The 27,182-nt window shown below is 35.8% G+C and overlaps 2 protein-coding genes across 2 annotated transcripts in view; both read right to left on the bottom strand.

Moving 5' to 3' along the window:
- Positions 1 to 3,371: 3,371 nt before the first annotated feature.
- Positions 3,372 to 8,583, bottom strand: LOC134535458 (uncharacterized). The gene is made up of 2 exons (XM_063374571.1): positions 8,137 to 8,583; positions 3,372 to 6,629 (listed from the first exon to the last, which is right to left on the bottom strand). Exons 1-2 carry the CDS (start codon positions 8,581 to 8,583, stop codon positions 6,171 to 6,173), a joined length of 906 nt encoding a protein of 301 aa, XP_063230641.1. The 3' UTR covers positions 3,372 to 6,170.
- Positions 3,372 to 27,182, bottom strand: part of LOC134535450 (tubulin polyglutamylase ttll6-like) — a 58,047-nt gene continuing 34,236 nt past the window's right edge. The window contains exons 14-18 of the mRNA XM_063374562.1: positions 26,357 to 26,476; positions 22,374 to 22,443; positions 16,696 to 16,758; positions 14,788 to 14,960; positions 3,372 to 3,684 (exon numbers count right to left, since the gene is read on the bottom strand). Coding sequence (XP_063230632.1) covers positions 14,788 to 14,960; positions 16,696 to 16,758; positions 22,374 to 22,443; positions 26,357 to 26,476 — 426 coding nt within the window. The 3' untranslated portion in view covers positions 3,372 to 3,684. The remainder of the gene's footprint in view (positions 3,685 to 14,787; positions 14,961 to 16,695; positions 16,759 to 22,373; positions 22,444 to 26,356; positions 26,477 to 27,182) is intronic.

Genomic DNA, 27,182 nt, shown 5'->3' with positions numbered 1-27,182 from the left:
GTACTTTAGTTGCGTATTTGCTAATTAGCTTGTAATTGTAATACCAGAGTCAGTTATGCACACAAGATGACTTGGGTTTGTCTGATGGTGCAATCATCCACGATAGCCTGTGGAGGCCAAGAGGAATGCAGGAAAACTTAAGCATGGTTTTTATTTTCTAAAAATAAAGTTTGACAAAATGTTTTGTCACCTTCAAGTGGTAGAAATGGTGGTAGATTCATTCTCTGGATGGTGTAAGTATCTTGCAGTAGTATCTGCCATTCCCAGTGAAGTGCTGTAGGAATGCCGATAAAAGTCAAAAAGAGACACATTGCAAGAGAATATCAGGAGAGAAGTGGAAGAACTGTGTTTGCGTAAAGCAAAGTACTTTGTTAGGTGATGCCGTGCGTAGTTCTGCAGTAGTGCGTGCACTATTGATACATTTTCACTATAAATTATTTTGTATTTCTTTAAACATCAGTTCAGGGTAGCAACAATAAGACTAGCAAAAATAATTTTATTTACCATAGTGTTCTGATTGTTAACTTTTTTGTTGTGAATTTATGCATAATCAAAACTTAAGTGTCTGCTTACAACTACACTATAAAAAAAAAGCAATGAAAAAAAAATAACATGAATCAAATCACCATTGCAGTGCTACAAAGATTGTAGTACTTAACATGCTTGTTTCTATATGCAGTTTTGTAGTAGTATTACATAATTGTACAAAAATGTGAGTACAAAATGTTTTAGTAAGTACACATAATTTAAAATTGTACTTATAAACTGTAACATACTTAAAAATTCTTCTTATCTGAAGTATTAGGGAAATTTCAAAGAAATAATACCTATTTATTCATATAATACTTATATAATTAGAAGTATATAAATATATGTAGCCTAGTTTTGAAATTATGAATGGATAAGTATGTCATTGGAGTGAGCTTAGTTTCAGACCAATAAAGTTTTGTTTTCTCATCAGAATTTCTTTCATGTCGGCCACAAGATTTCAGGATTCATTAATGGTTTGGTAATAATTGATTTTTTATTCTTTTGGTTCCTGAAGTACCTAACACTTTTTAAATTTGTAGTTTATTGCTCTCATTAGGATTTGGTATTTTAAAATCAAGGATTTGCTATTTTAGCAATATTTTTTTAATCATTAGCTATTTATATATTTCTATCAACTTGCTTGCATTTTAGCTTACTGACTTAGCTCTCACAAATAACATTTTTTTTCATGAGTAGAATTTAGTTTCTTATGTAGCAAATGTAATTACGGGCTGCTACTTGTAGGATTTTGTGTGTATGTGTGTGTTCTTTTTTTTTTTTTTTTGGTTGGGGGGGGGGGGGGGGAAGTGGGCAGGCACTATGTATCACAAATGCACAGATATGTCATTTCACTAGTGTTTTCACAGAGGTAAGAGATAGGGTGGGGCGACACTGTGGTGTGCCACTCTGAACTCTGCCTCTTTGTCTCTGGGTCGTACTCAAAATCCATGATTCATCACCAGTGATTATGGAGTTTAAAAAATTAGGATCATTTTCGCATATTTCAAAGAGTTCTTGCCACCGGAGCACTCGCATGTCCTTTTGTTCGTTAGTCAATATTTCAAATTTTTGGTGTCAATGCTATAAACTGTTGTTTTCATTTGTGCTATCAATTGAAGGCTCAACCGTGGTCAGAATTCAAACAAACACATGCACGCATGCACACACACGTACGCACACGCACCCACGTCAAATTTTCGTCGATTCGGGAGGTTGATTGACGTCCACTGCAGGGTTCTTCTGCGATCTCCTCTCAGCCCTCAATCACGCTGTTTTACAACAACTCAAAACGGGGTTCACGGGAATGCACGTTCTGACTCTCCAGCAGCTTGGAGGTGACTGAGGCCGGGAAAATTTTTTGAAGCTAAACCCCCCCTCCACTTAGCCCAGCAGGTTAGAACATGCTGCAGTGAATCGTCACGTCAGAAAAAAATTGATCGCATTACTTATGGAACACACCCTGTACATACTATTTGTTTTGTTAACCAATTGCAATTGCTGACCAGAGTGACATCAGCTTTAGTACATATACCCACTCCGTAGACTTATACCACCTTGGGAGTGACCAGCTTCCTCTAGCCTTAAGCAGGCAAGCCAGCTGACCATCCAGGGCCCCATGCCTGCCCTTTTAATTTTTTGCTTTCATTGTCGGTATAGTTTTCTGTAAAAAAATTAGAACGTTAAAGGGAAAAGGAAGAATTAAGTTTGTTATTAGTGTGTACTTTAAAGCACTGGCCAAAATCCTTTTCGATTTCAATTGGGTTTTCATGATTTTCTATAGAAACCTTTCAAAGAGTTTACTGCCTCATATGATGATTCGATTTCACCAGAATTTTATCATTGCGATCTATAAAACTAGCCCTAGTAAAATTTATCGGGAAGGAATACTAAAATTATGAGAATAAATTAGTAAAACTATCATCGGGATTCAAAGAAAAGTTTGGCTTAAAAAAAAGTGTTTTAAAGAAATAATTATTTAAATTTACTGGTGGAGGAACCCCAAAACCCTCAGGTTCCTCAAAAAGGCATATTTCCCAAATATTAGGACTCCGCTTAAGTAAATTTGTCTCAGGACCACACAAAGTCTAGAGCCGCCACTGGCCTTAAGAGGCAATGGAAACTGTGTGTTGGAGGCCGACAGGTCATGACTTGCAAATGAAGACAGAGAGAAGACCAGGGAGTGGAGGAAAATATGAAACATGACCTTTGAACAGGCAGTTTGGTGGAAATGACATGCAACAGTGCAAGTGAAAGAAATTAATCATACATTTATAAAGAAAATGGGAGCAGATAAACTAACTTGCTGCATATGTTTACAATTTTATTAATTATTAATGTAAATTGAATGTTAATATGAAGTTCTGTCCATGTGTTTATTATTTTGTTGTTGTTTTACAACTTGATGTTGGAACTATCTAAAATATATAAACATAACATTAAAAAAGGTGTTTTTACTGCCTTCTTGCTGAAACTAATAAATTAAAATGATATTCAGTGTCAAAATATAACTCCAGTTGTGGAAGACTATAAAATTACTATACACCACTTTTTGTTTAAATTATTATTATTATTAAATAAGGGATAATGAACCACATTCTCATTTTGAAAACTGTTAATTAATTGAAGTGGTTTTTAATAGACATTGTGAAACTAAGCACTAAAGCTGTTTTGATTGGAAGCAAGCTTTAGAGGTTATAAAGCAACAAATAACAAAAAAACTAGATTTGTGGTAAATATTGTTAGACACATCATGAACAATAAGTAGTATTACCTTTGTGGCGGTCATAGGGAGCTATGTATAATTGAATTTTGTTTTATATTGAAATGATAACTCGCTACAATAAAGGCTGATTAAAATATTTTAAAATTTATTTTTTCTGCATTGGTGAATTCTCACTCGTGTGTACAAAATACAACTATGTGATAGATTCAAGATAATGAGTCCCCTAAATATGGCAGTGTTAAAAACAGTCTTCAAAATGGCACTCAATGAATAAAAAGTTCATATAAATGGAAATATTTAGATAATATAAAACTTTTGATTAGGAGTATATTAAAGTAAAAGATATTTTTTTAAGTGTAAAAAAAATTATTTATGCATGATTTCTCTTGATCACAGGCAGATCGAAGAAAGTCCATCAAAGTTGGTTCTTCCTGAAACAGATATGTATATGTTAGTAGGAAGTATACATAGTTTTTTTAATTTAAAATTTGGAATTAACATCTAGTTAAAAGCAGTGATGGGTTAAATTCGAATCCTGAGTCCGAATCTAGGTGTCAAAAATAAAATCATGTACAGTAAATAAAAAAATGATAAACTATTGTGTTGAAACATTTTACCCTTTAAATGATTGGTTCACAAACTAAGTTTCCAGTACCAATAAATATTGTAATTTTTTATTCAAACACATGTTTAAATTACAATATCTCTGGGAATGTTAACAAGCTAGGTGTGAAGAAAACTATTTACCTTTTAAACTTCAGACGTTATCAGTGTTGAATTTTTTAATTTACTTTATTTTCTCTAATCTTTTTCTTTGAATATTGAATCCTTTAAACACAAATGATATTTGAGTTTTCGTTTGGCCCATTGATACCCTTAAGTAAGAAACCAGCCCAGAATTTTCCTGGTGTGATTTCAAGAAACTGTGGAAAACTGAAATCAAGATGGCAGGACAGTGAATTGATCTCGTTTACTCTGGAACGTGAGTCCATTGTCTTACGCTCTCTGCCAACCGCACTCCACACACAGTTACACAGTCTACATGGCCAGAACACCAGACCCAGTATTGAATAATTTTACTATGTGGCACAGAGGTAAGAATCTGGACTCGCAATTCGTGATTTCAGTTTTCCATGTGTTCACAAAATCACTCCAGGCAAATGCTATACCATGTCTTATCTTTAGATTACAGTATGCATTTTAATGGGCATTGACTCTCTCTTTCCAATGCACGATCTCTGTCATTAGCACTGGCTTGTTTCTGTGTGTTCTGTTGCTGGATATACGCATGCAGGGTGGCGACCAACCGGGAAAACCGGGAAAAGTCAGGGAATTTTGCCAGCAGGGAAAAGTCATGGAAAAGTCAGGAAATTTTTCAAATGGTCAGGGAAAAAATTAAATCTTAAGTTCCTGCTGTAGCATTTTACAGCTTAATATTATTCATAGTCTTTGTTAATTGTATGTAGCGAATTATTAACTGAAATTCTGAATACTATAATTTATAAGAAGTTTGACATTTTAATGAAGCCATTTTTGATGTCGCGGGTCCATGAAAAACTCTTTGCTGTGTTTGCGTTGCTGATAACAACTGGCTGGCGCGCGCGCGCGCAAGCATTTTATTGCCACCATAGTCATGGTACATTTACCAAATTATTCTATGCTTACTACGTAGTTTTATAGCTCTTAGTACACCGAGATGACCGAGATAGTTTTATTTTTGTTTCTCGTATTATTGACAACTGTGGTACAAGTACACGAACGTTTTGGGTTGAAAACGTGTGTGCTTTTTTTTTCGTTCCCAGTCATGTAGTGCTTCTCTACGTTTTACTTTTCAGATGTACTATTTATTTTATTTTGCTGTCCTCTTTGTGTAAACGTTTTGAATAGTGGCGTGTACAGGTTTTCAGTATTATTAGTAAGCTTGTCCGGCTTTGTTCTTAAGATAAAAAGGAGAGAATAGAAGTAATAGACAAAGATGGAAAAAAAAAAATGTGCGCGGGATCAGATATGAACATGTGGGCTTGGGAAGAATATTGCCGTTGCTGAAAGCTAAGAGTAAAGGCTCATTTACACTAGGCCAGTAGCTGGCGACAGTAGCTGGATCCAGAACACAGGCCAGTGAGCTGTCCCAGCTAGTGATTCCAGTGCACGTCTACACGTTTCCAGTTGTAGTAGCAGAACAATATGGCGCCATGTCGTGTTAAAAGTGCTCTTCGCTGCGGTGTAAGTTGTATTGCGAATATACTGATTGAAGAATTAGAGGTAATAATACATAACCAGAAAAATAAGAGGCGCAGATTGTGGGTTAAAGAGTGGATTCGTAGGCGCAACAGTTTAGGGGCATCGGAGGCACTTCTACGTGAACTTGCTGACGAGGACCCCAACATGTAAACGAACCATTTGAGGATGACTGAAAACAATTTCGAATGGCTACTGGGGCAAGTCAAACATGCTATTCAAAAAGAAGACACTTTGATGAGACCAGCGCTTCCTGCAAGAACGAAACTGCAAATTACATTACGATATTTAGCAACTGGAGACAGTTTGGCATCGTTGCAGTATTTGTACAGAGTGCCCAAATGTTCTATATATCTGTTTCTTCCAGAAGTTCTGGACGCTGTTTTCACAGCACTGAAAGACTACATACAGGTAAGAAACATCATGTAATTAGTTTTACACACAATGAACACATCAATTGGCAACATTTTATTAGTTACAAACCGTAGTAACTCATAAACGTACATTATAGCATAAAGTTAAAAAGTTAAAAAGAAATACCCATGAATAACTTGTATACAAAGATGAAACAATAATAACATACAATAAACTAATAATTACACTGAAGGTGCAATATGCTACAGATTTGTATATGTTTTTTCTGTTGTAAAAGACATGTCGGATTCATCTGAAATGCTTGCTACAGCTTGCTGCAAAATGTCAGTATAATCGCTACTTGAATGGGGAGAACTTGCTGTTGGACGAGAGATGATGTGTTAGGCATAGTAGTTTGCCTCTCAGTTGCAGCAAGCATGCGGTGTTTCATTAGAACATGTTGCAGTTCCAGCTGGCAGTTCAGAGCTGACTGTAATGGCAATTTTTTTAGATTACAGGCAACTAACTTGCCAAAACAATCAAATTCGTCCTCTTCTTTGTTTATGTCATCGGTTATTTTTCGTAAATCTTGGAGAGCTGTTGACACGGCTGTCACACTTGACGGCGTCTTTCGTTTTTGTCCCCTCCCTTGTGGTCGTGACGGCCCACCGGATCTGTTGGAATTTGTGATAGATGTTGCAACATCGCTTATATTGTGTTGTCTTCCCAGGCCTTCTTCATCCGAGTCTTGTGTCATCTCATCTGCTGTTTGAGTATTTGTAGCCTGAAACAATGTTTTGATTTTAGGAGGAATCATCTCAGCATGTTAAGCAAAGCAAAAACAGCTCTGTCTGGATGTAGGCTAGACATATTGGTATTATATAGAATATAGATAACTGTATAAATATTGCTAACTAATTTGTATTTCCAACAAAAAATAACGCTCGTTTAAGTAATAGTAAAGTTATATGTAGATATAATAATAATTTATAATATTTGAAACACATCCACTCTCCCAGGCAGGTCTATTAATACATTGCTCAGCAAAATATTACTTATATTTCATATACATAATATTTTTTTTTTTGTGAAAAATAACACGTAAATTCGAATTCGGGAATTTTCTGTTTACTGTATTGCGGAGCCAAACACTATTAAATATACTCGCTGTAATAAATCCTTATATAATTGTATGAATGGTAAAAGCATGACACCTTTGCCATGTATTTTATTCTTTCTTGCAGGTTCCCGATAGAGAAGAAGCTTGGAAAACAATTCAGTAGGGATTTGAAGAAAAGTGGAATTTTCCTGGATGTATTGGAGCTGTAGACTGTAAGCACGTAGTAGTTCGAAATCCGCCGCACAGTGGTTCCGACTTCTCCAATTATAAATCAACATTCAGTATCATATTGTTTGCAGTTGTTGACAGTAACTATAGCTTCAGTTACATAAATGTTGGAGCAAATGGTCGGATGAATGATGCAAACATTTTTCGACATAGTGATTTGTACACTGCTTTGGAGAAAAACGATTTAAATATCCCGCCAGGCGGAGTCTTTGTAGCGGATGATGCGTTTCCACTTAGAGTTGACATAATGAAGCCATATGCAAGAAGTGGCACTCTAACTGTGACACAGCGTATTTTTAATTACAGACTTTCCCGTGCCCGGCGCATTGTAGAGAATGCGTTCGGAATTCTAGTTTCCAAATTTAGAATATTTGAAAGACCTATAAATGTTCAGCTCAGTACAGCCGACCGCATTGTAAAAGCCACATGTGCTCTGCACAACTGGCTTCGCATAAACAGTTTAAACTACATAACACATGATACAGTTGACACTGAAGACCATGAACGAGGCTCTATTGTACCTGGTACATGGCGTCTGGTTCCTCGTGCAACAGGACTAATAAACTACAGTGAACGCCAAGCAGGAAATCGGTTCAAAAATGAAGCAAAACTAATACGTGACAGATATGCACAGTACTTCTGTAACGAGGGGGCTGTTCCTTGGCAGCTGAAAATGATTTAATTATGTAAATATGAAAGACCTTGTGTTTACACTATTTGTAATGTTCTTAAAATAACTAAGTAGTCTACACCTGAACTGAGTCTCAAATAAAGTGATTTTTATTGCAGCTCAATGGGATACTAAACATTATTTTTAGGATCCTTTATGTTTACATTTTTGCTTATCTGATAATTATTACATATTTTACACAATCATCTTAAAAATAATATTTCCTATTACTTTTCTTCTTGCATTGAACGTACAAAAAACACAATTACTTACCATACTTGAAGAGGTTGTCCGCAATGTCACAACTTGACGAAGAAACGAATCTGCCTTGGAAAACCACACAAGTTGCGGCTTATAAACATCCTCCAAACCAGCTACAGATTTCTTTGACGCTCGAATTTTCCCCACTTCTTGGCTGTATGTGGATCGAAGAGCCTTTATCTTGTTTTTTATATCCTGCTCTGTTGCTGCGACTGGCGTATTTTCTACCATGTATTTGATGGCTTTTTCCCTTGCCCCACGATTTTTGTAGCTTTCACTTTGCGTATTCCACAAACATTCCTGCGATTCATACAATTCTAACAATGTAATAATATCTTTACCGCTCCACTTTGCCATTTTACTAGCTTGACAGTACACTGGGCAGTGCTCCAGGGCGTGTTTACACGAAGCCAGTTGTTGCGATTCCGGGAATTTTGCGTTCCAGTGGGTCATCCGCATGCCAGTAGCTGACTCGTCGAGTCAGCTACTGGAACACATTTTTACTGGCGCCAGTACTGGCGCCAGTTACTGGTGGTAGCCGTCTACACGTTTCCAGTCTCTTTCCAGTCCACTGGATCCAGCTACTGTTGCCAGCTACTGACCTCGTGTAAATGAGCCTTAAAGGTGAGTAATAGAGCTGTAGCAAACCGTATGTATTCGTTACTGAGTAACGGGTGCACCATTTAGTAACGAGTAACGAAACGTTACACACGACTGCATTTTGTTACTCGCATTTTTCGTATGTTTTACGCATGCGCGCGCATATTCGACGAATTTACGTTACAAAGAACGATATTTGTTTATTAAGTAAAGTATAATTTGGAAATTCGTCGTCCAAGTTTTTTACTGTTTATTAAAGGTATTGTGTGTGTAGACAAAGTTTGAGATTGGAACAGAAACAACGTAAGAAAGTATTTTTTACAAATTAGAAACATGTGTGTTTTTGTTTTTTATTATCGCGTATTTCACGTTTTTTATTGTTCTTATCTTAAAAGAGATAATATAATAAAGCCACTCTAATGAGATTTAATTGTTTCTTGGTTAACAAAAACTGTTAATTATCAAATATTGTTTTTTGTTTATATTCTATTATTATTTACGCGACGTCATACTGTACGCGTACGCAATACGACTCGATTCGTTGCTGCAACATAACATAGCATGTTATGCGGTATCAGAAGTAACGAGTAACGTAACGATACAATAGTAACGAGTACTATTGTTATAGTAACGAATACATACGGGTACACTTTTTTTCGTTACTTTTACACCTCTAGTGAGTAATGAGTTAAAGTGTTAATTCGGTTATATTCAAATTTTTAGCCCATTACTTTTATGGAGTAAAACATTTTTTAAATGAATTCCAATACAGGATAAGAAAAGTGAAAAGGTAAATATTAAGAGTAGCTAATCATTAGACTTGCGCATAATAGTTCGCGACCGGGAGCGCTCCTTGGCGAACTAGGTCGCTCTTTTAGTTCGTCCGCTTCCATCTCGAATTCAAAGAAGACAGGTCACAGATAGTTCGTTCGCTTTGCTACCGCTACTGCAGGCGATCTTCTTTGTATGTTACATATAGTAGTTATTTTTTATAATGATCAGTGTTGTGAACGCCTAGATTATTATCCTTTCTTGGTTTATTATACATCAAATGAGTAAATAAAACAATAATTTACATAATTGGGTAAAATGGCATATATAACAGTTCTGTTTTTAATCTTCACTTAACATAAACTATAATCGAAAAATTTTAATTTATAAAAGGATTTATTTTATAGCTAGTTAAAGGAATATTATTTATGAAATATGTTTATTTTAGTGAATAAAATACGGTTTTATAAATATACAAATTTTAATTTTTTTTTAAGTTTTAGAAATAATCAACAAAAAATGCGTTATTACTTACAGGCAACAAAATTACGTACATTATTAGGAAACAAAGACCCATTACTCTTCTAATTTGTTACCGTACAATTAGACATAGAAAAACTAATAAAAACTCTTAAGTAAGATTGATTGCTAATATTGCTTAAGAATGTGTATGTTCATGAGGACCTATATATAATTCACTAAGTATTAGCAAGTTCATCATAACTTAACATACACTATAATCAAAAAATTTTAATTTCTAAAAGCTATTATTGTTTGTCTGATTTTGGTTTGACATATATTTGTGTATGTTATCTGATAAGTTAGTTTATATGCAAAAATAAGAAGGTTTTACGCTTAAAAAAATTGATATTGTTAGGCATGGTCAGGGAATAAAAATTATTGTCCTGGAAAAGTCAGGGAATTTATTCTTTACAGTTTGGTAGCCACCCTGGCATGCCATAGAGCACAAAAGTTTTAGACACATGTTTTTAATGTAATAAATTCTTTTTAATGTAAGTATCTGATAATTTTATTTTGTTAAAAACATTTGTAATGCAAATATCAGAAATAAATTTTCTTGTCTTTCATTATGATTATCATCCGGTAATTTTAAATTTCTACTTTTGGAGATGTAACTGAAAAACTCTATTTTGTTTTCATCTGTTTTTGACAGCAAAATTTAGTTTTAAAAATGTTGGGACTGTTTGAGCATAGCATGTAATTAAATAAAATGTCATGTTTATAACAGCTACTACTACAGATAGTTTCTCCTGTCAAATAATTTTGGTGTTTGGCATTGAATTTTTTTTTTCTTTCAGAATGACTACAACTGTAATAATAATACTATCAATAGACACAATTTATGATCTTCGAGACATCAACAAATAGTAAAATTATATTAAAACTTATAATAATTAACAATGGTATAAAAAATAAGGGTTTTGAAGGTAACGAACCAGGTGGTATCAATCTGGTATCATTGGGTGAAATTTACTTACTCTCTCCTGCATTCTAAGAGTTAGGCACACTATGGAATAGTTATTTTTCACAGGCTATGGCTGCTTCCTTCCCCAGTTTTATTCAACTTTTTTCGAGTTTATCTGTCTCAAATAACCTCTCTGTCAATGAGACGCTAAGCCCTACAAAAACATCAAAGAGTTTCTCAATTGGTAACCTTGAATACATTCTAACTGTACCAAATATTGAAAATGTCACAAATAATAGGAAATATAATTCACAAGCTCTTTGTGTAAAGTTGTCAATGTTTCTCCCCTTCAACATTTTACAATATCAAAATAAATTAGTGTTTTAGCTAATTATTATGATAGTTTTTCTTAATATTTATACATAAGCATTAAAAGGGTATATTTAAACATTAAATATTAATGCCCACTAGTGAACAAATTTTTGTTTTAATTGTGGAAGTGTTTTTACTTGAATTTCCTATTGATCATGACGATTCTTTGCATAATACATGCACTTTTTTAGTTGTACAAGTGCAAGTATTGTGCTAGTAAATATGACGCAAGTATAACTAATAAGCATGTAACAAAGGTAATTTTGACATGTGGTAAAGGATTAACAGAAAAAAATTATCACTGCTTGAAAACGGTCATATTTATTTGTTTGTAAGTAAAGTCAGAGTAAGTTAAACATAATTTTTATATTATATATTTTAAGAAACAATATGAAATAACAGGTCTCCATGGTAATGAAAAAAAAATTACCCTGCATTTACTAATTGAAAATATTAATTAATTGTAATCCATGGCATAGAAAAAAAATATATATATACAGAGCTTACTTTTTCTAAATTGATGCCAATAGTATTTTTAGTAATTAAACTCTGCTGCGTGCCTACAGGGGGGGGGGGGGGGGGCAGGTGGGCCATGGCCCCCCCTAATGTAATCAATCAGATCGGCATTTTCTCTAATGCGTTCGTTAATATTTGTATTTTCCTGCCACTGTGACGCTCAAACTGTTTTTCAGTGTTGCAGCGTGCTAATTAACAATATTTTTCAACATTTTATCGTTCTGGAAATACAGCTGCCTTAGTTTATTTAAAACACGAGGTCCCTTAAAATGTAAAATGGCCAAGCAAAAAAAAAATTTAAGAGGTTTGTTAAAGTTCTGTTGTCTGAATTGCTGTGTTTGCATTCACTAAAAAGAAGTTCATTTCAAGGTAGATCTCAACCAAGCTATTAAAAAATTCGAGGGGGGGAAATGTGTAAGTACCCTTTAAACATTGTCTATGAAAAAAAAACATATTTTCAAGATTTTTAAAATTATACTGATATAAATATTAACTAGTAAACATATCTTGTTGATACTGCACAAAAATATAAACACGGCAATGAGTGAATGTATTTAGGCTATTTAACATTATAAATTCGGCTTCTGATTTAAAATTTTAGCAGGGCCCTTCCTAATGGAAATGTCTGGGCATGCCTATGCTGTAGAACAAACTTAAATGCAATAAATAGCTTGTTAAACAATGAGATTATGTATTAATGTATGAACACATTAAATGTGTAGCTAGTACAAAGATGTAGCTGCCAAAAGATTGTTTGTATTCACAACACTCTTAAGCTCTCTTAAGGCACAACAAAAAATTGTTATTAGTGGTTTCCATTAATCAGTTATTTCACCAAAAAATGTGGAAATTTGGTGGTATTTGGTTGCTTGTTTATGTGATGATGTTGGGAATGTGGAATTCTGCTTGGCATGGTGATGGTTTTAGATGTGTAAACATTGTAGTTCTCGGTATACGTCATTTGGTAGCAGTAATTTTGTGAAAATGGAACAGAAGCTGAAAACTGAAATGTGACACAAAGGTGATAAACCCACGTATAGCAATATAAACTCGTATATACAGTCACTTTCATAAACATTAGGGTACATACGTAATATTTTTTGTGCTAAATGAAACTTTATGTTAGTGAAACTACTCTAGAATATATTTAGTAAACTAAAATAGTCAAAGTAAAAAGTAATCCAAGTTCTAAAATACCTAAGAAAACTGGCATTACAATGATAATAAAACATATTCTTCCAAATTCCCAATTGGCTTAATAGCACAGCGGCAGAAAATGCGCTTCTTAACCTCAAGGGATGTGGTTTGAATCTCGCCACCGGAGGAAAATTTTTTTTTAATAACATAATATAATAATATTACATAATAATGTTGAATCAGCTCAATAAGGTTAAAGTTTGTCGGTGGAAGTATTTACAGACTGATTTCAGTTGTTTAAGCAAAGACAAATATGCAAACATATAGGCCTACTTAGTATTATAATATGTGTTTTAAATTGTTTCATGTTAATATTTTAGAGATGCCCTTGTATATGATTCGTATCCAGCATTTTTAGTATTTGAAAAGCGAATAGTTTATTAATATCAATTTATTTATCACACTCAGCATTATTTTAAAGAATTCTATGTTAAATATTTTGACCGAGTTTCATACTGTAGGTTTATTTGCAACATGAACAACATGAGAGCACCCGAATTTGCTTGTTGATGAGATGTTCAAACATCACTGGTGAGTACTGAAAGACTCGCTCACATTTTTTTTTATTAATGTATTATGGCTTATAAACTTGTCAAATTTGAATTCGTTATAGAAGAATGAGTGGTATGATAGTGAGATGGAGCAGCTACGGAATGCATTGGTGGCCGCGGAAAAGGAAGTCCCAGAGAAAACCCAAATAGCTATTAGGAGCAGGTACTTTTCGTAAAAAAAAAAATGATTGCTCATAAGATTGTGATAAGGTATTTCTGTAGCAGCGGTTTTATCCTTGTGATAGGCTGCCATCCACAGAGAAGCCATTGTCTTATTTGACTGGTCTAGACGGGACAATTTTGCTTCTGCACAAAATTGCCGTGATTTGCGTGTCTGAAAGTGGACGTATAAGTGTAAAAAAAATCCAACAAATGTGAAAATGCAGACAGTGCTGCAGATTTTTAACACATAACTACTCTCAAAATCTTGTCACAAAAATTCTGGCCCCTATCAATAAGTTGGTGGCAGTGTCTGCCAGGTTCCCCGTCTACTAAACAATTAGGGTTTTCGAACTCTCCGGGAATGGAAACTTGGATAGCCTCGAGTGGGAGATGGCCGCCGGCAATGGTACGGTTTTACACGACGTGACTAAAAAAATTTTTTATGGGCATGCATCAGATGACGGACAAGATGACGGGAACAGATGTCCGTTCCTGAAACTTTGCAACTGTCTCTTAGGAAGCCTACTGTGTTCATCTGTATCTTTCTTGTCCATTCTTGTCGTTTATGTCAGTAGCGTAGCCAGGATTTGTGTATGGGGGGTGTTAAGAAGCATGCCCCCCCCTCCCGTATTAAAGCAGGGGGTCTGGGGGGGTCCTCCCCCGGGAAAATTTTGATTTTAAGGTGTAAAATAGTGCTATTTTAGCAGTTTTTGATACTTAAATTTAAATTTTGTAATGTTAACATTTTTATTAATTTTAATATGAAATTTGTTTGAGTGATGAATAAGAAATTAATTAAAAATTTGGATTTTAAGGTGTAAAATATAGCTATTTTAGCAGTTTTCGGTACTTAAATTTAAATATTGTAATGTTAAAAATTTTATTAATTTTAATATGAAATTTGTTTGAGTGATGAATAAGAAATTAATTAAAGATTTGGTGCTAAGGGGGTGGGGGGTTGAACCCCTAACCCCCCCCCCTTCCCCACGGTTACGCCTATGGTTTATGTACGACATGTGGTGGAAACTAGCAATGGCTGAAGGCCAATGTTGAGTCGTGGATACGGACCTAGAGGACGTGGTTGGACTGGCGCTGGTACAGCTGGCGCAGCTTGGCGTTGTTGGTGTGGGCGCGGGCGTTGTGCGCGCGCGTGGAGCGCCAGTCGTGCTTGGCCGCCCACACGGCCTGCAGCGGCGCCGGCCGGGAGGAGAGCGGCGCGTTGCTGCACTGCACCGCCAGCCCTGGCGACACGCACCCCGGGGGAGTAGGGGGTCCTCCCGTCTGCATCTGTCTCCCGTGCACCTGGTGGTGCCGTCGCTCGCGAACACGGCGTTCGCTTCCGGAGACATTCGCCGGCTGATTCCAAACAGCATTGGCTGTGACGCAGGGGCGCAACAAGAGGGGGGGGGGGGGGGGGCGAAGGGTATCTTGCCCCCCCCCTCCCCCTCTGAAACCTTGAAGTGTGGGGGGCAAACGGGGGCAAATAAAGTGCCGTGTAATCAATTTTTAGATAATAAAACTGCTTAAATATTAGCATTTTCCACTTTGAAATACGAATTTTCCTGGGGGGAGGCCCCCCGGACCCCCTCCCCCCTTCAATAGGGGGGATCTATGATTCTTTATAAAAAGGTATATTGCCCCCCCCCCTCCCTTTGGAAATTTAGTTGTTGCGCCCATGGCTGTGAAAATCTTAAGGGAAAACTAAACGACAGTATAATCACGGCGTTTACGTTAAAGTGAATAATTACTAAAAGAGAGTTAAGCAAAAAAAATAATAATTTAGAAAATTATTTCTTTTATTTGATATTGGAAACTAATCGCAGCTACTGATATGTCCTGCTTTTTGAGAAATAAGTAGTCTGGACATTTCCGTTAAGTTTTAGACTCACCAAGCATTATTGAGTACAGTTAAAGGTCTTCAATCTGACACAGTTGGGATCACAGCTATGCCGGATTATCGAACGTCAATATAGTTTTTACGGAATTTCCCAAAGAAAATTAACTTTTGTCCAATGGTATTTAAAATAAGTTGTTATAAGCTTCTCTAAAGAAAGGAAAATAAAAATGAGAGTTACTCTTTAAAAAGTCTGTGATATCATGTTGCATCTTTGATTCAGTTCTCTTCTTCAAAAATCATCATGGAACCATACCCGTGAAATATGAAACGTATCCTCCTAGAGAACAACACGTATTGTTCTGAAAGTCTTGCTTTAATGGTCTGCTTACCATTAAAAAAGTATGTCCTTAAAAGAATTTCCCAGTTATACATATTAATAGTATCAACTGTAAGCGTTATAGAGTTTTGGTTCAAGCTCACAATTAAAGAGTAACTCAAACAGTTTTATATAAGTGCATGCATGAGTACTGCTTTGTTGTTTTCTCGCTTGCAGAGCGAACTAATGCAAAATGACAACTCCTACAACTCCTAAGCATAAAGCATTTAGTTTTCTACAATTTGCTAAGAGCAAATCTAAAATTTCAAGAGGGAGCCCCTCCCCATTGGAATCTCTTTGTACGTCAGTGATTGATCATCAGAGTCCTGGACCATTGGATTGGTCGTAATGGTCAAGATGACAGAGCTCTTTTTTTTTTTTTTTGCTGGCCTCCACGTTTACCTAACATGATGCCATGCAATTTATTTTTCCTTTGAGGCTTTATAAAATATTATGTCTACGTTTCACCGCTACCTAATGATTTGCTGTGTTGAGTCACAGGATTGAAGAGGCTATTTCTTCCATTACTCCGAGCTTGTTAACCAAAGTGTGGGAAGAATTGGACTTTGGGTTATATGTGTGCCGTATAACACAGGTGCACATATTGAACATTTTTAACAAAAACTAGGAAAGTTTACGTTCAATTTGATGTATGATTTGTTGAAAACTGTCTAGATTAAATTATTATAATGTATCATTGAAACTGGGACATTCTTTTATGGACATTCTGTATATTATGTGTTTAACTAGCTCCTCTGCTTACCTTTCTGGCTCTGAAGGACTGAACACTGTTGGGATGCATCCTCCGACACACTGGTCTCCGGTCCTGCACACATCCACAGGTGTGCAATTAGCTTATCAACTAGCCACTGTGGCCCATTCCTTGGCCACAAAGTATTGTTGTAATTTATTTATACTTTTTTACAAGGTGTCGAATGGTGTCATTTAGGTCTTCGAATGGTAGGTAGGTAAATGTAACTAATTTTTTTGTACATCGTAGTTTTATTTCAATTTATACTTAATTGGTATTCTTTTAGGTTTACGTAATTTGTAATTAATAAATAGGTAAAGTGAGCAAAGATAAAATTGCATAATTTCAACTTTATAATGCGCTGATAGTTGCAGGGGCAGGCCCAAAATTGACTTCTGGGTGGGGCACCGGTAGTCCGGATCTAGTATAATACCTGTTTATTACTTCAGAAGTCGTATTATCCAGTGCATATTATTACCTTCTGGGGGGCATGTGCCCTCGTGCCCCCCTGTAAATCCGCCACTGGATAGTTGGGTGCTAGTGTATGAACTGTGAGATTAAGTGGTCTGATAATGACCCACTAGATGGCAGTAGTGCGGGCGAAGTGCAGAAACAATTGAAGGTAATGTGTCTTGGCAAGTGCGCTCGTGCATTGTGAGAGAGTTGAATTTAGTGTGGCAACAGAATAACATGGTGTGAGCAGCGATCCACGCGTGAACAATTTTTGCGTTCGATTGGTAACGGTCGCTATGGTGACGGGTGACGTTTTGCAACCTTTGACCATGCTTACGAAGAATATGGTCGTTTGTGAATTACCTACTGCCAGTTTCCTATGCATACCGAAGACTTTTGGGGCGTATGGATTTATACGGCGAGATGAGGACTAACTGTAATTTGAAATTTGAATTTAATATTGCTCCAGGAAGTTGTTTCCAAGGAACCAAAGGACAATGGTACTACAGGTGGGACTTTCTTCTAAGGCCAAATTAATGTTGTGGCCTGAAATTATGATGTTACCATGGGCGTAGATCCCTGGGGGCCAGCCCCCCCACCCCCCACACCCCCTGGAATTTAGAAGCCCTACACCGATGGGCCCCACTTACACTTGCAAAAGCATGACTGAAACACATTTTATGTCTAAACAATGTTTTATTAAAAACCTTTCTGTATATTTTAAAGTTTTATGCTTATTGCACGAATGTAGGGAAAAATATGTGCAGTATACAACATATAAGTACTTGGTATATCCAGAGATGACTCGGGTTGGTTAACCCTGCATGCAAAACTCTCTGGCAGTGCGGGCCCACCTTTTGAATCCTACAGATTTGTGCTCCTGTCACACACAATTTAATATTGCGTTGGAATTTTGATTCGTAAATTGGAAAGCGTTCAACAGCCGTAGACGCATTTAGGTGTGCCATTTGACTGTACTATAATCTGCCAATTTGGCTTCTATTTTATATTTAAATTTTACAAGCAAGTTCCCCAACTCATAGAATAATATGCTATACGTCGATATAACATGTACATTTTAGGTATAATTAAAGTATCTGTGATAAACATTTTGGAAATAAACTTTTTTTTTTTTTTTTTGGAATTGCAAGCTAGTTATATTTTTGAACTCGATTAAAATGATTTATTTTAACGCAATAAAAATAAAATGGTACCCACAGTATTTTTCTTTAGATTCATCCCATATTATATTATATTAGGTATTGAGCTGCCATTTTTACTTTACTGTGCTTTGAAGGAAAACATTGTAATTTGCACAAATGCTTTTAACTTCAGTATCTAATGGTATATCCGGTAAGTTTTAATGTCACTGGTGAGCAGATACAGTCATTTTTAGTAAATATGCATTTTGTGATATTGCATATTTATTGACAAATTTACAGTTTACAACTTTTCCAGTATACAAGCAGCTTTCCATTTGAGAATTTTTCTCTGCTACTTTGTTTTGTCTATAAATAATTTCTTCCTATTTGATTCCGTCATCCTGGGCAGTTGTGTTATCTGAAGCGGTTTTAGAGTGAGGATCCAGCCTGTTTGAAATTTGCGCGCAAATCCAGACAGACTCCAGCGACGAGGTTGTGAGCCACTGGTGGTTTAATGGAGTTTGACCAGCAGGGTAGAAGTGACTCTCTTGCAATGGTCTGAATGCATGAAGAACTGTCTACCAAGCACACAACCAAGGTGCCTCCAGGGCACAATAAAAAGTAAGGAATATGGAGGACTGATCACGAAAGTCATGGAAAAAAGTCCCAATACAAACAGTTAGGGTGCTGGAAGTTATAAAACCTTAATTTCCAGAAGCGTTTTTCTAGCTTGCATTTTGTTTCATTATGGCTCACTTCAGATTATAGTTGCACATTCAAATAAATACTTCCAGACTTTCAAATGTGATCATTAGGAAATTATCTCTGAAAAAAGGTTTTAGCCCTATAACTAAAAAAAATATATATATGTAATCACTACATTCCTGCAAATAGATTTTTTTACGTATTAAATTTGCTCATGTTTGATTTTACTGTTTATATATATTTAATGTAAAATACCTTACGATATGAAAAATTAAAAAGAAAATTTAATTTATATTAATGAATAGGACCCAAAATTGGTTCACCGGGTATTGTAGTCAAACTGAACATAATAAAGTGCACAATTGACTTGTTTGAGTGTTATGATGTTGCATTGTTGACAGCTTATTCACGTTTTGATCATAATTTAGTCACTCTGTAGTCATCTTTGCCATCATATTGATACACTATTATTGGCTCAATAAATGCCAATTTCAAGTTTTGTAAAAATAGTTATAACAAGATAGCATCTTTGGTTTATATTTCTTCCCATTTAAGTTAGTGCTAAGAATTTGACTCCAGAACATGCAGAAGAATTAATTAATATATCTGCATTTTCAAAATATATATCTTAAAATAATTTTGTAATGACAATTCTTATACACCTAGCAATATTTCACTTTTTGTATATTAATGTATATATTTAAAGTGATTTATTTGCTTATAAAATGATAATCTCATTTATAGTGTATTTACAAGCAAAGCTTTTAAAAAGTACTCGATGCTACAGTAAAAATGACTGGTAATAATTCTTGAGTATGAACATTTTTATAATATTGATTTAACAAATTACATACGTAGTACATAATCATTATAACAATAAAAAATAATTATAAATTATTAACCTTTTTTATTTAAAATATGCTGTAAGTATTATATATTAATTACCTAATGCCTGACATGTGTTTTTCAATTTTATTTTGTAATTTATTTGAAGTAGGTACACATGTATAAAGTATCTCTCTCTATCATATTGTTACGAACGTGACATTGGCCGGCACACGTGCAGGTGCAGAGCTGGCTGGCGACTGCCGCAATATGATATGCGCCGCGCGCGCCTGGAAGATAACAAGGATTGTCGCTTTCCCCCCTCCTTCCCAACACTCCCCGCGCGGCGCCATGCCTTTGACACGTAACTGACACCGGACAGCTGGGAGTTGCGCGAGCCGCCGACACGTGTTTCGAGAGATTTCTGCCGTCGGGACGAATCGGAGAGACGCGACTGGCCCCGGCCGCTCTCGTGAGTTCTGGAATTGCGGCGGGGCCTATATATATGCCCGAGGACGTCAGGGCAGGGAGTCTGAGTTCAGAGAGAGAGAGAGAGAGTTCAGGTGGGAGCCTTCCCGCGGCGGAGCTTCCGGGGCGATAGTGCCGCGGGTGCGGCAGAGTGGTGAAGTCCTTGGACGAAGGTTCCAGGGCAGGGAGTGGAGTTCAGAGTGATGTCGGGAGTTTTCCCACGGCGGAGTTTCCGGGCGATAGAGTGGCGAAGTCCCTGGATGAAGGTTCCAGGGCGAAGATTTCAGTTCCGGGCGATAGTGTTGCGGGTGCGGCGGAGTTCCGAGCGAAGTTCCGAGCGAGGTGTCGAGTGGGATCTCGGCGAAGGGGAAGTGCGACGGCGGCGGCGGAGTGCGGAGACGGAGTCCTGAGACGGAGGACAACGAGGGGTGCTGTGGTGAGAGTTGCGCCAGAAGTGCGGTCCAGTGAGGCGTGTGAATTGTGAGAAACGAGTGACTGGAGAAAGCAACATTTTTTTAAAGTACAATTTATTAATTTGAATTTTAGATTATTAGCTAGTAATGTAAATAGTGGCAGTAAATAAAACTGTGTGTTATAAAAATCTTTAATTGGGCTATTCTTTACGAACCCGCAGTAAATCGTAACAATATATGTCCCTCTATAAATCTCACAATATTTCTCTATGTATATACATTCCTCTATCTCTCTTTATAGCTCTCTCTCTCTCTCTCTCTCTCTCTCTCTATATATATATATATATATATATATATATATATATATATCCGTACACATATTACTCTATACCTATCTCTCTATATTTCTATCTATATATCAGTCTATCTCCCTATTAATATATATATATATATTAATATATACCTGTTTCTCCATATCTATATATAACTCTATATCTCCCTCTCTCTATCTTGCTATACCTCTGTATCACTATGTATCTTCCTATTTTTACCTTTACCAAACAGAAGACAAACATATAATTAATTTATATATTTTAATATTTTAATCAATTTTTTACATGTCACAGGTGTGACATAGGTATATAAAAACATGCTCATATACAATTGCAATTTTGTATCAAAATTTAAAAGCAGGGAAGAACTTTCAGAGATTTAATATTTTGAAAATTTACATTTTTATTTATATATTATATTTATATATAGCTGATACACCTGTGCTTAGCTACGGAAAACTACAGGCCAGACACCCTCACACTGCTCATTATACCCTTGAGGATACGCTACTGCCATTTCTCAAATGAAAATATGTTTTTCCAATGTAAGTGATACTGTTATGTTTATTCCCTACTCCTTTACATACTGTACTTCTTACCTCAACGACTACCAACCTTACATCATCTAGTTTCCCTTACAGATACCATCTATGATACAAGTTTTAACATTAATGTTTAACATTAACAACTTAAAATTGTGCATTTAGCTTATCTCCTGTCTCTCACAGGAATTAAATTTTGATATTGTCCTTTTTTTTTTTTTGGTAGCAGTGCAGTTGATGATACCTACTTTTATAGTTGAAACTTTGTAAATAACATAATGTATGTGATTCTGTGCAGAACAAGGCTATTGTAAAACAATTGTCTTAAATTTATGTACATGAAGTACTTAAACCTTAAAAAAATTAAGGAAAAAATATTTAAAATTTCAAAGCTTTTATTATAATAGAAATGTCGGTATTGAAAATTCGACTCTAATTCCACCCTCCCCTAGTTTAACAACAGACCATGTATATTGAAGTTACTTGAGTTTGAGCAGAACTTCATAAAACCAAAAAATTTTTAAACATTACAAGTATTAAAAATAAATACTTATTACAAACACATTGCAAAACAGTTTATGAGAGCCTATTGTATGTTTAGAATTTCGGAATAAGTGTTGTGAAAGTGTATTTGTTCTGTAAGAGCATGAATCAACTGTGAAGTTCTCTTACTGCCTGTCTCCCTGTTCTTAGGTTTTTACCATCTTTACAAAAGCCAAGCATTAAAGTTAAAAGAGTTTATGTTATTATAAAACATTTTCATTTGGTTGCGAATATGGAATTCAGCCAAGTCATTTTCGAACTACCCACCCTTCAACGTCGGGTAAATGACCAGAGCCGCAGCCTCTTCATTCTTCCTGTCCAGCGGAGCATGTGGCATCTGCAAACGGGAAAAGTTTCAGGGTTGGCATAGGTTCATGTTTGTTTGCAACACAAGTGTGACACACAAACAGGAAAATTTGACTCACAGAATGTTGTCATAGGTGAATAAGATAAGAAACATAAAAACTTAGTCTTTTCAGACTGCATAACAGTGAAAAATCATTTAAAAAGTTGTAAAGAAGAAATCTAATTTGACTCCTGAACATGCAGAAGAATTAATATCTCTGCATTTTCAAAATATACATCGTAAAATAATTTTGTAACAACTATTCTTTTACACCTAGCAATATTTCACTTTTTGTGTATTAATGTATATTGTTACGAACGTGAGCAAGGCCGGGACACGTACAGGTGCAGAGCTGGCTGGTGGTTGCCGCAACATGATATGCGCCGCACGCGCCTGGAAGATAACAAGGATTGTCGCTTTCCCCCCTCCTTCCCCCCACTCCCCGCGCGGCGCCTTGCCTTTGACACGTAACTGAAACCTGACAGCTGCGGAGTTACGCGAGCCGCCGACACGTGTTTCGAGAGATTTCTGCCGTCGTGTTGGCGCGGAATGACGCGACTGGCCCCGGCCGCGCTCGTGAGTTCCAGAAATGGCGGCTGATATATAAAAAGAGGACGTCGGCCTCAGCAGAGAGAGTTCAGAGAGAGTGGAGAGTCAGAGTTCAGGCGGGAGCTTGCCCGCAGCGGAGTTTTCGGGGCGATAGTGCCGCGGGTGCGGCAGAGTGGCGAAGTCTTTGGACAAAGGTTCCAGGGCAGGGAGTGAGTGAGTGGAGTCGTGAGTTTCCCGCGGCAGATTTTCCGGGCGATAGAGCGGTGAAGTGCCTGGACAAAGGTTCCAGGGCAGAGAGTTCAGTTCCGGGCGATAGTGTCGCGGGCGCGGCGGAGTGCCGAGCGAAGTCCCGAGCGAAGTTCCGAGCGAGGCGTCGGGCGGATCCTCGGCGAAGGCAAGTGCGTCGGTGGCGGCGGAGTGTGGATACAGAGTCCCGCGGCGGAGATACACGAGGGGTGCTGCGGCGAGAGTTGCGCCAGAGGTGCGGCCCAGCGAGGTGTGTGGATTGTAAAAACGAGTGACTAGGGAAGCAACATTATTTTTAAGTGCAATTGATTATTTGCCATTTTGGAGGATTATTTGTAAGTGACATAAGTAGTGGCTATCAATAAAACTGTGTGTAAAAAAAAATTTAATTGGGCTATCCTTTACGAACCCGCGGTAAATCGTAACAATATATTTTCAGTGATTTATTTGCTCATAACATGATAAGTATTAGTGTTAAGTCCATTTTTAGTGTATTTTACAAGCGAAACTTGTAAAAAAATTACTAAGTGCTGCAGTAAAAATACCTGGTAAGAATTATTGTATATGAATATTTTTATAATACTTATTTAAAAAAGTACATACATAATCATTCTAACAATATAAAATAACTAAAAGATATTCACTAATAGATTTTAAAAAAATGCTATACATATATTATAGACTAGCTGATGCACTTGCACTTAGCTATGGCAGCCTACAGGCAGGATACACTCAAAATTCTTATTGTACCCTTGAGGATACTACACTGCAGTGCGTCAAATGTAAAGAAAAATAAGTTTTTGGCAGATTGGAAGAGACAGCTCATCCTCTATCATTTATTTCCTTAATTGCCATATCCAAAAAGGAAACAACTCATGTGGTACCGGTTCTTAAATGTTTACACGTAACAAAGGTTAACATAAGAGAATGAATAAATATTGATAACCAATAAAAAATAAATTTGTATATGTGGCATAGCGTGTTCATCAAAAGTCTATGCAATGATTATGAAATTTCCATCTTGTAAACATAAAACCACAAACATTACTGGGCGTAAAGAGAACAATGCTGTCTTAGGATGAAACACTCCCTTAGCCGCTCAATGCTTGCAAGTTTACAATGAACACAGTTTTTGAAGAAAATGTTAATACGGATCTCACCAATGTACACATTTTGTTTGCATTGTACATGAAGTAAGAACTGAATTTAAGCATTTTGAGCATGTTCATTTACAATATTTCATTACCCAAGATGCTATAATAAGCTGTGATTGAATAGTATTAAGAAACTATAAACGTATGACATATTTATGGAATTTCGCATTGAGTTAAGGAGCGAATTTCTAACAGATCAATGGTTTATTATAAGAATCTACAACACTGGGTAATGCTCATTAGTTAATAATTTAACCCGGCAACTTAAATTAGCTTTTTCTGATATTCGCTCATGCTTATCATTATCATCTGGTAGGTTAATGTGTACCAGATAATTATAAATTCTAGGGCCTAAACCTAGTTGCTATAAGGTTTTATTTAACTGATTTACTTTATTATTTTAATGTAATTTGAATATTGTCATGACCCATGCTATTAGTTAAACATTGTTTTAATTGCGTAGCTGATTATAATTCTCAACAATTTAATGACTGTCATAATTGTATCATTTGTAATCAGTATATGTATGTGCCTTAGAACAATTGGGGAGCTGTACTTGAATTGTAGACCTATATTAATTAACCAATTATTTTACATTGTTTTTATTTTTTGTGATTCTTTTAACACCTTTTTTGAATCCAACCATATTTTTCATACCTGTTGGTCTCCTTCCTTATTATTTTTTTTTTTTGAAAAACCAAGTCTTAATTATTTTTAAATTAGAATTTGTATCATATTTTATTTTAATTTTAAACCTTTTTCATAAATCAGCTCCATTTTGGGCCTTCTCTTCAGTAACTGTTTTTCATCATTGTCATTACTAATTTAGTCACCAACAACTACTGCTAAAATTCTTGTATCTAACATTCATTAATTTAATTATATCCCATTTTTCCCCTGCTGTTGCTACGTATTCTTCATGGATGCTGAATAACATTGCCTTGGATTCAAGCAACACATGATTCCTCGGTATTAATTATATTGCCAATGTTGTAAAAAACTATAGTATTATACTTCTCCATTTTTTTGTTTTGTTGATTTACTTTTTTGTCCCAGGTGGTAGGTTTTACAAAGAAACTTTCTCTTTTGAATTTCTCTCCATCCATGTAGTAATGCTATTAATACAACTGAGTCTGCTTGTGGAAGCTAGTATGGGATTTAATCAACTTAAATTTCTTCAGATTAAATAATCTAGTTGTTATCCAGTAGTGTAAGGGTAAGGGGAGTGGGTAGATGGTATTAAAAAAATGTAAGCTAGTCTTTCAGTATCTACTCGCCAGAAATGTGCAACATCTAAGCTCAGTAACAAGCAAATTCATCTGTTCTCATATTGAAAATATGCTAATAATACGAAACTCTGAGACAATTTAACGTCGAAATCTTTAAAATGAGATATTAACCTGAATCATTTTAAAACACATACTATAATAACATTATGTATATGTTTGTATATTTGTTTTTGCCTAAACGACAGAAATCAGTCTGTAAATACTACCTACCTACAATCAAACCATAACCTTATTGAGCTAATTCGACATTTACGATTTGACAATAAACATTTCATTACAATATATTTTTTTTAATTTTTAATGGCGTCGAATATATGAAGGCTAAAAATTTGTTGTCTCCACAGCATGATGAATGCTGCACTATCTCTAAATTTAAATGTTAACTGAGGGTTGTAAAGCAAGGATTCTAATGTATTTTTTAATGCCTACGCGTGGTGTAAATTCTGCGATGTTCACGAAAGCAATACATATGGATGAATCACACGGTTCCGCCATCTTTTTGAGATTCCAGAGACTTCCACAAATGGCAACGCCGAGTTTACACATTTACGTTCATTCAACTTCCTTTCCATTCACGAAATCACTCCTGCCAAATGCCGTATACAGAGAGCTAAGATGTTTACACATAAAAAAAGAGGGAAAGGGAGTATATTATTTGTTACTCACAAATGTAGGTGCTTGCTGCAAGGCAGGTAACTTGACAGGGACCACGTGGTGGTTCGAGTGGCGAAACAACACTGCATGTTCTCGTTTGAACTTCTCACTCCGATGGAGAACCTCCTTCACCTGTTTCATGTCAAGAGCGGGTAAACATTTTTGACTATTAAAAATATGTTAATTTTTTCAATTGATTTAGAAATATTGATATGTAAGATACAAAATAAGTGTTTGTAAATGTTTTGTAATTATCATGTTCATGTATGATTCCTTGTAATATAAATTGTTTATTAATTATCACTGGAGATATGTATAATTTACCAAAACTGAATGAACATAAAAAAAAATATATAAAGTCTGAAGATTTCAGTTTTTTTTACATCTTCACAGATTTTGAAAAACAGGATCCAATTAAAAGACGCAAAAATACACTAACAAAATACAGTAGAGTCCCACTAATCCTGACTAGATGACACCAGTGCGTGTCCGGATCACCAAAAGTTCATATCAAACAGAACTTGTCTTAAAATGCACTTAATACATGTTTTAGATAGGTAAAAATATAAAACTCAACTTTTTTTTAAAACAAAATTGATTTTAGTTTTAATACTACAGCACACATACGAACCGGTGTGGGATTAACGCAACAAAACATATTTGTGATTAAAATTTACACTTCTTTAAATAATACGGTCTGGATTAACTGATTGTCCGGATTAGTGGACTCTACAGCACAGAAGTCTGGGACAAAATTGAATCTCTTTATGTCTTTGGTTAGTAGTTAAAAATAACTGCCTTTCAAGTTTGGTAAACTAAACTGTAGAACTCTTTAGTT

Source organism: Bacillus rossius, chromosome 1, assembly GCF_032445375.1.
Source record: "Bacillus rossius redtenbacheri isolate Brsri chromosome 1, Brsri_v3, whole genome shotgun sequence".
NCBI lineage: Eukaryota > Metazoa > Arthropoda > Insecta > Phasmatodea > Bacillidae > Bacillus > Bacillus rossius.
This window is presented reverse-complemented; position numbering and strand designations above follow the sequence as displayed.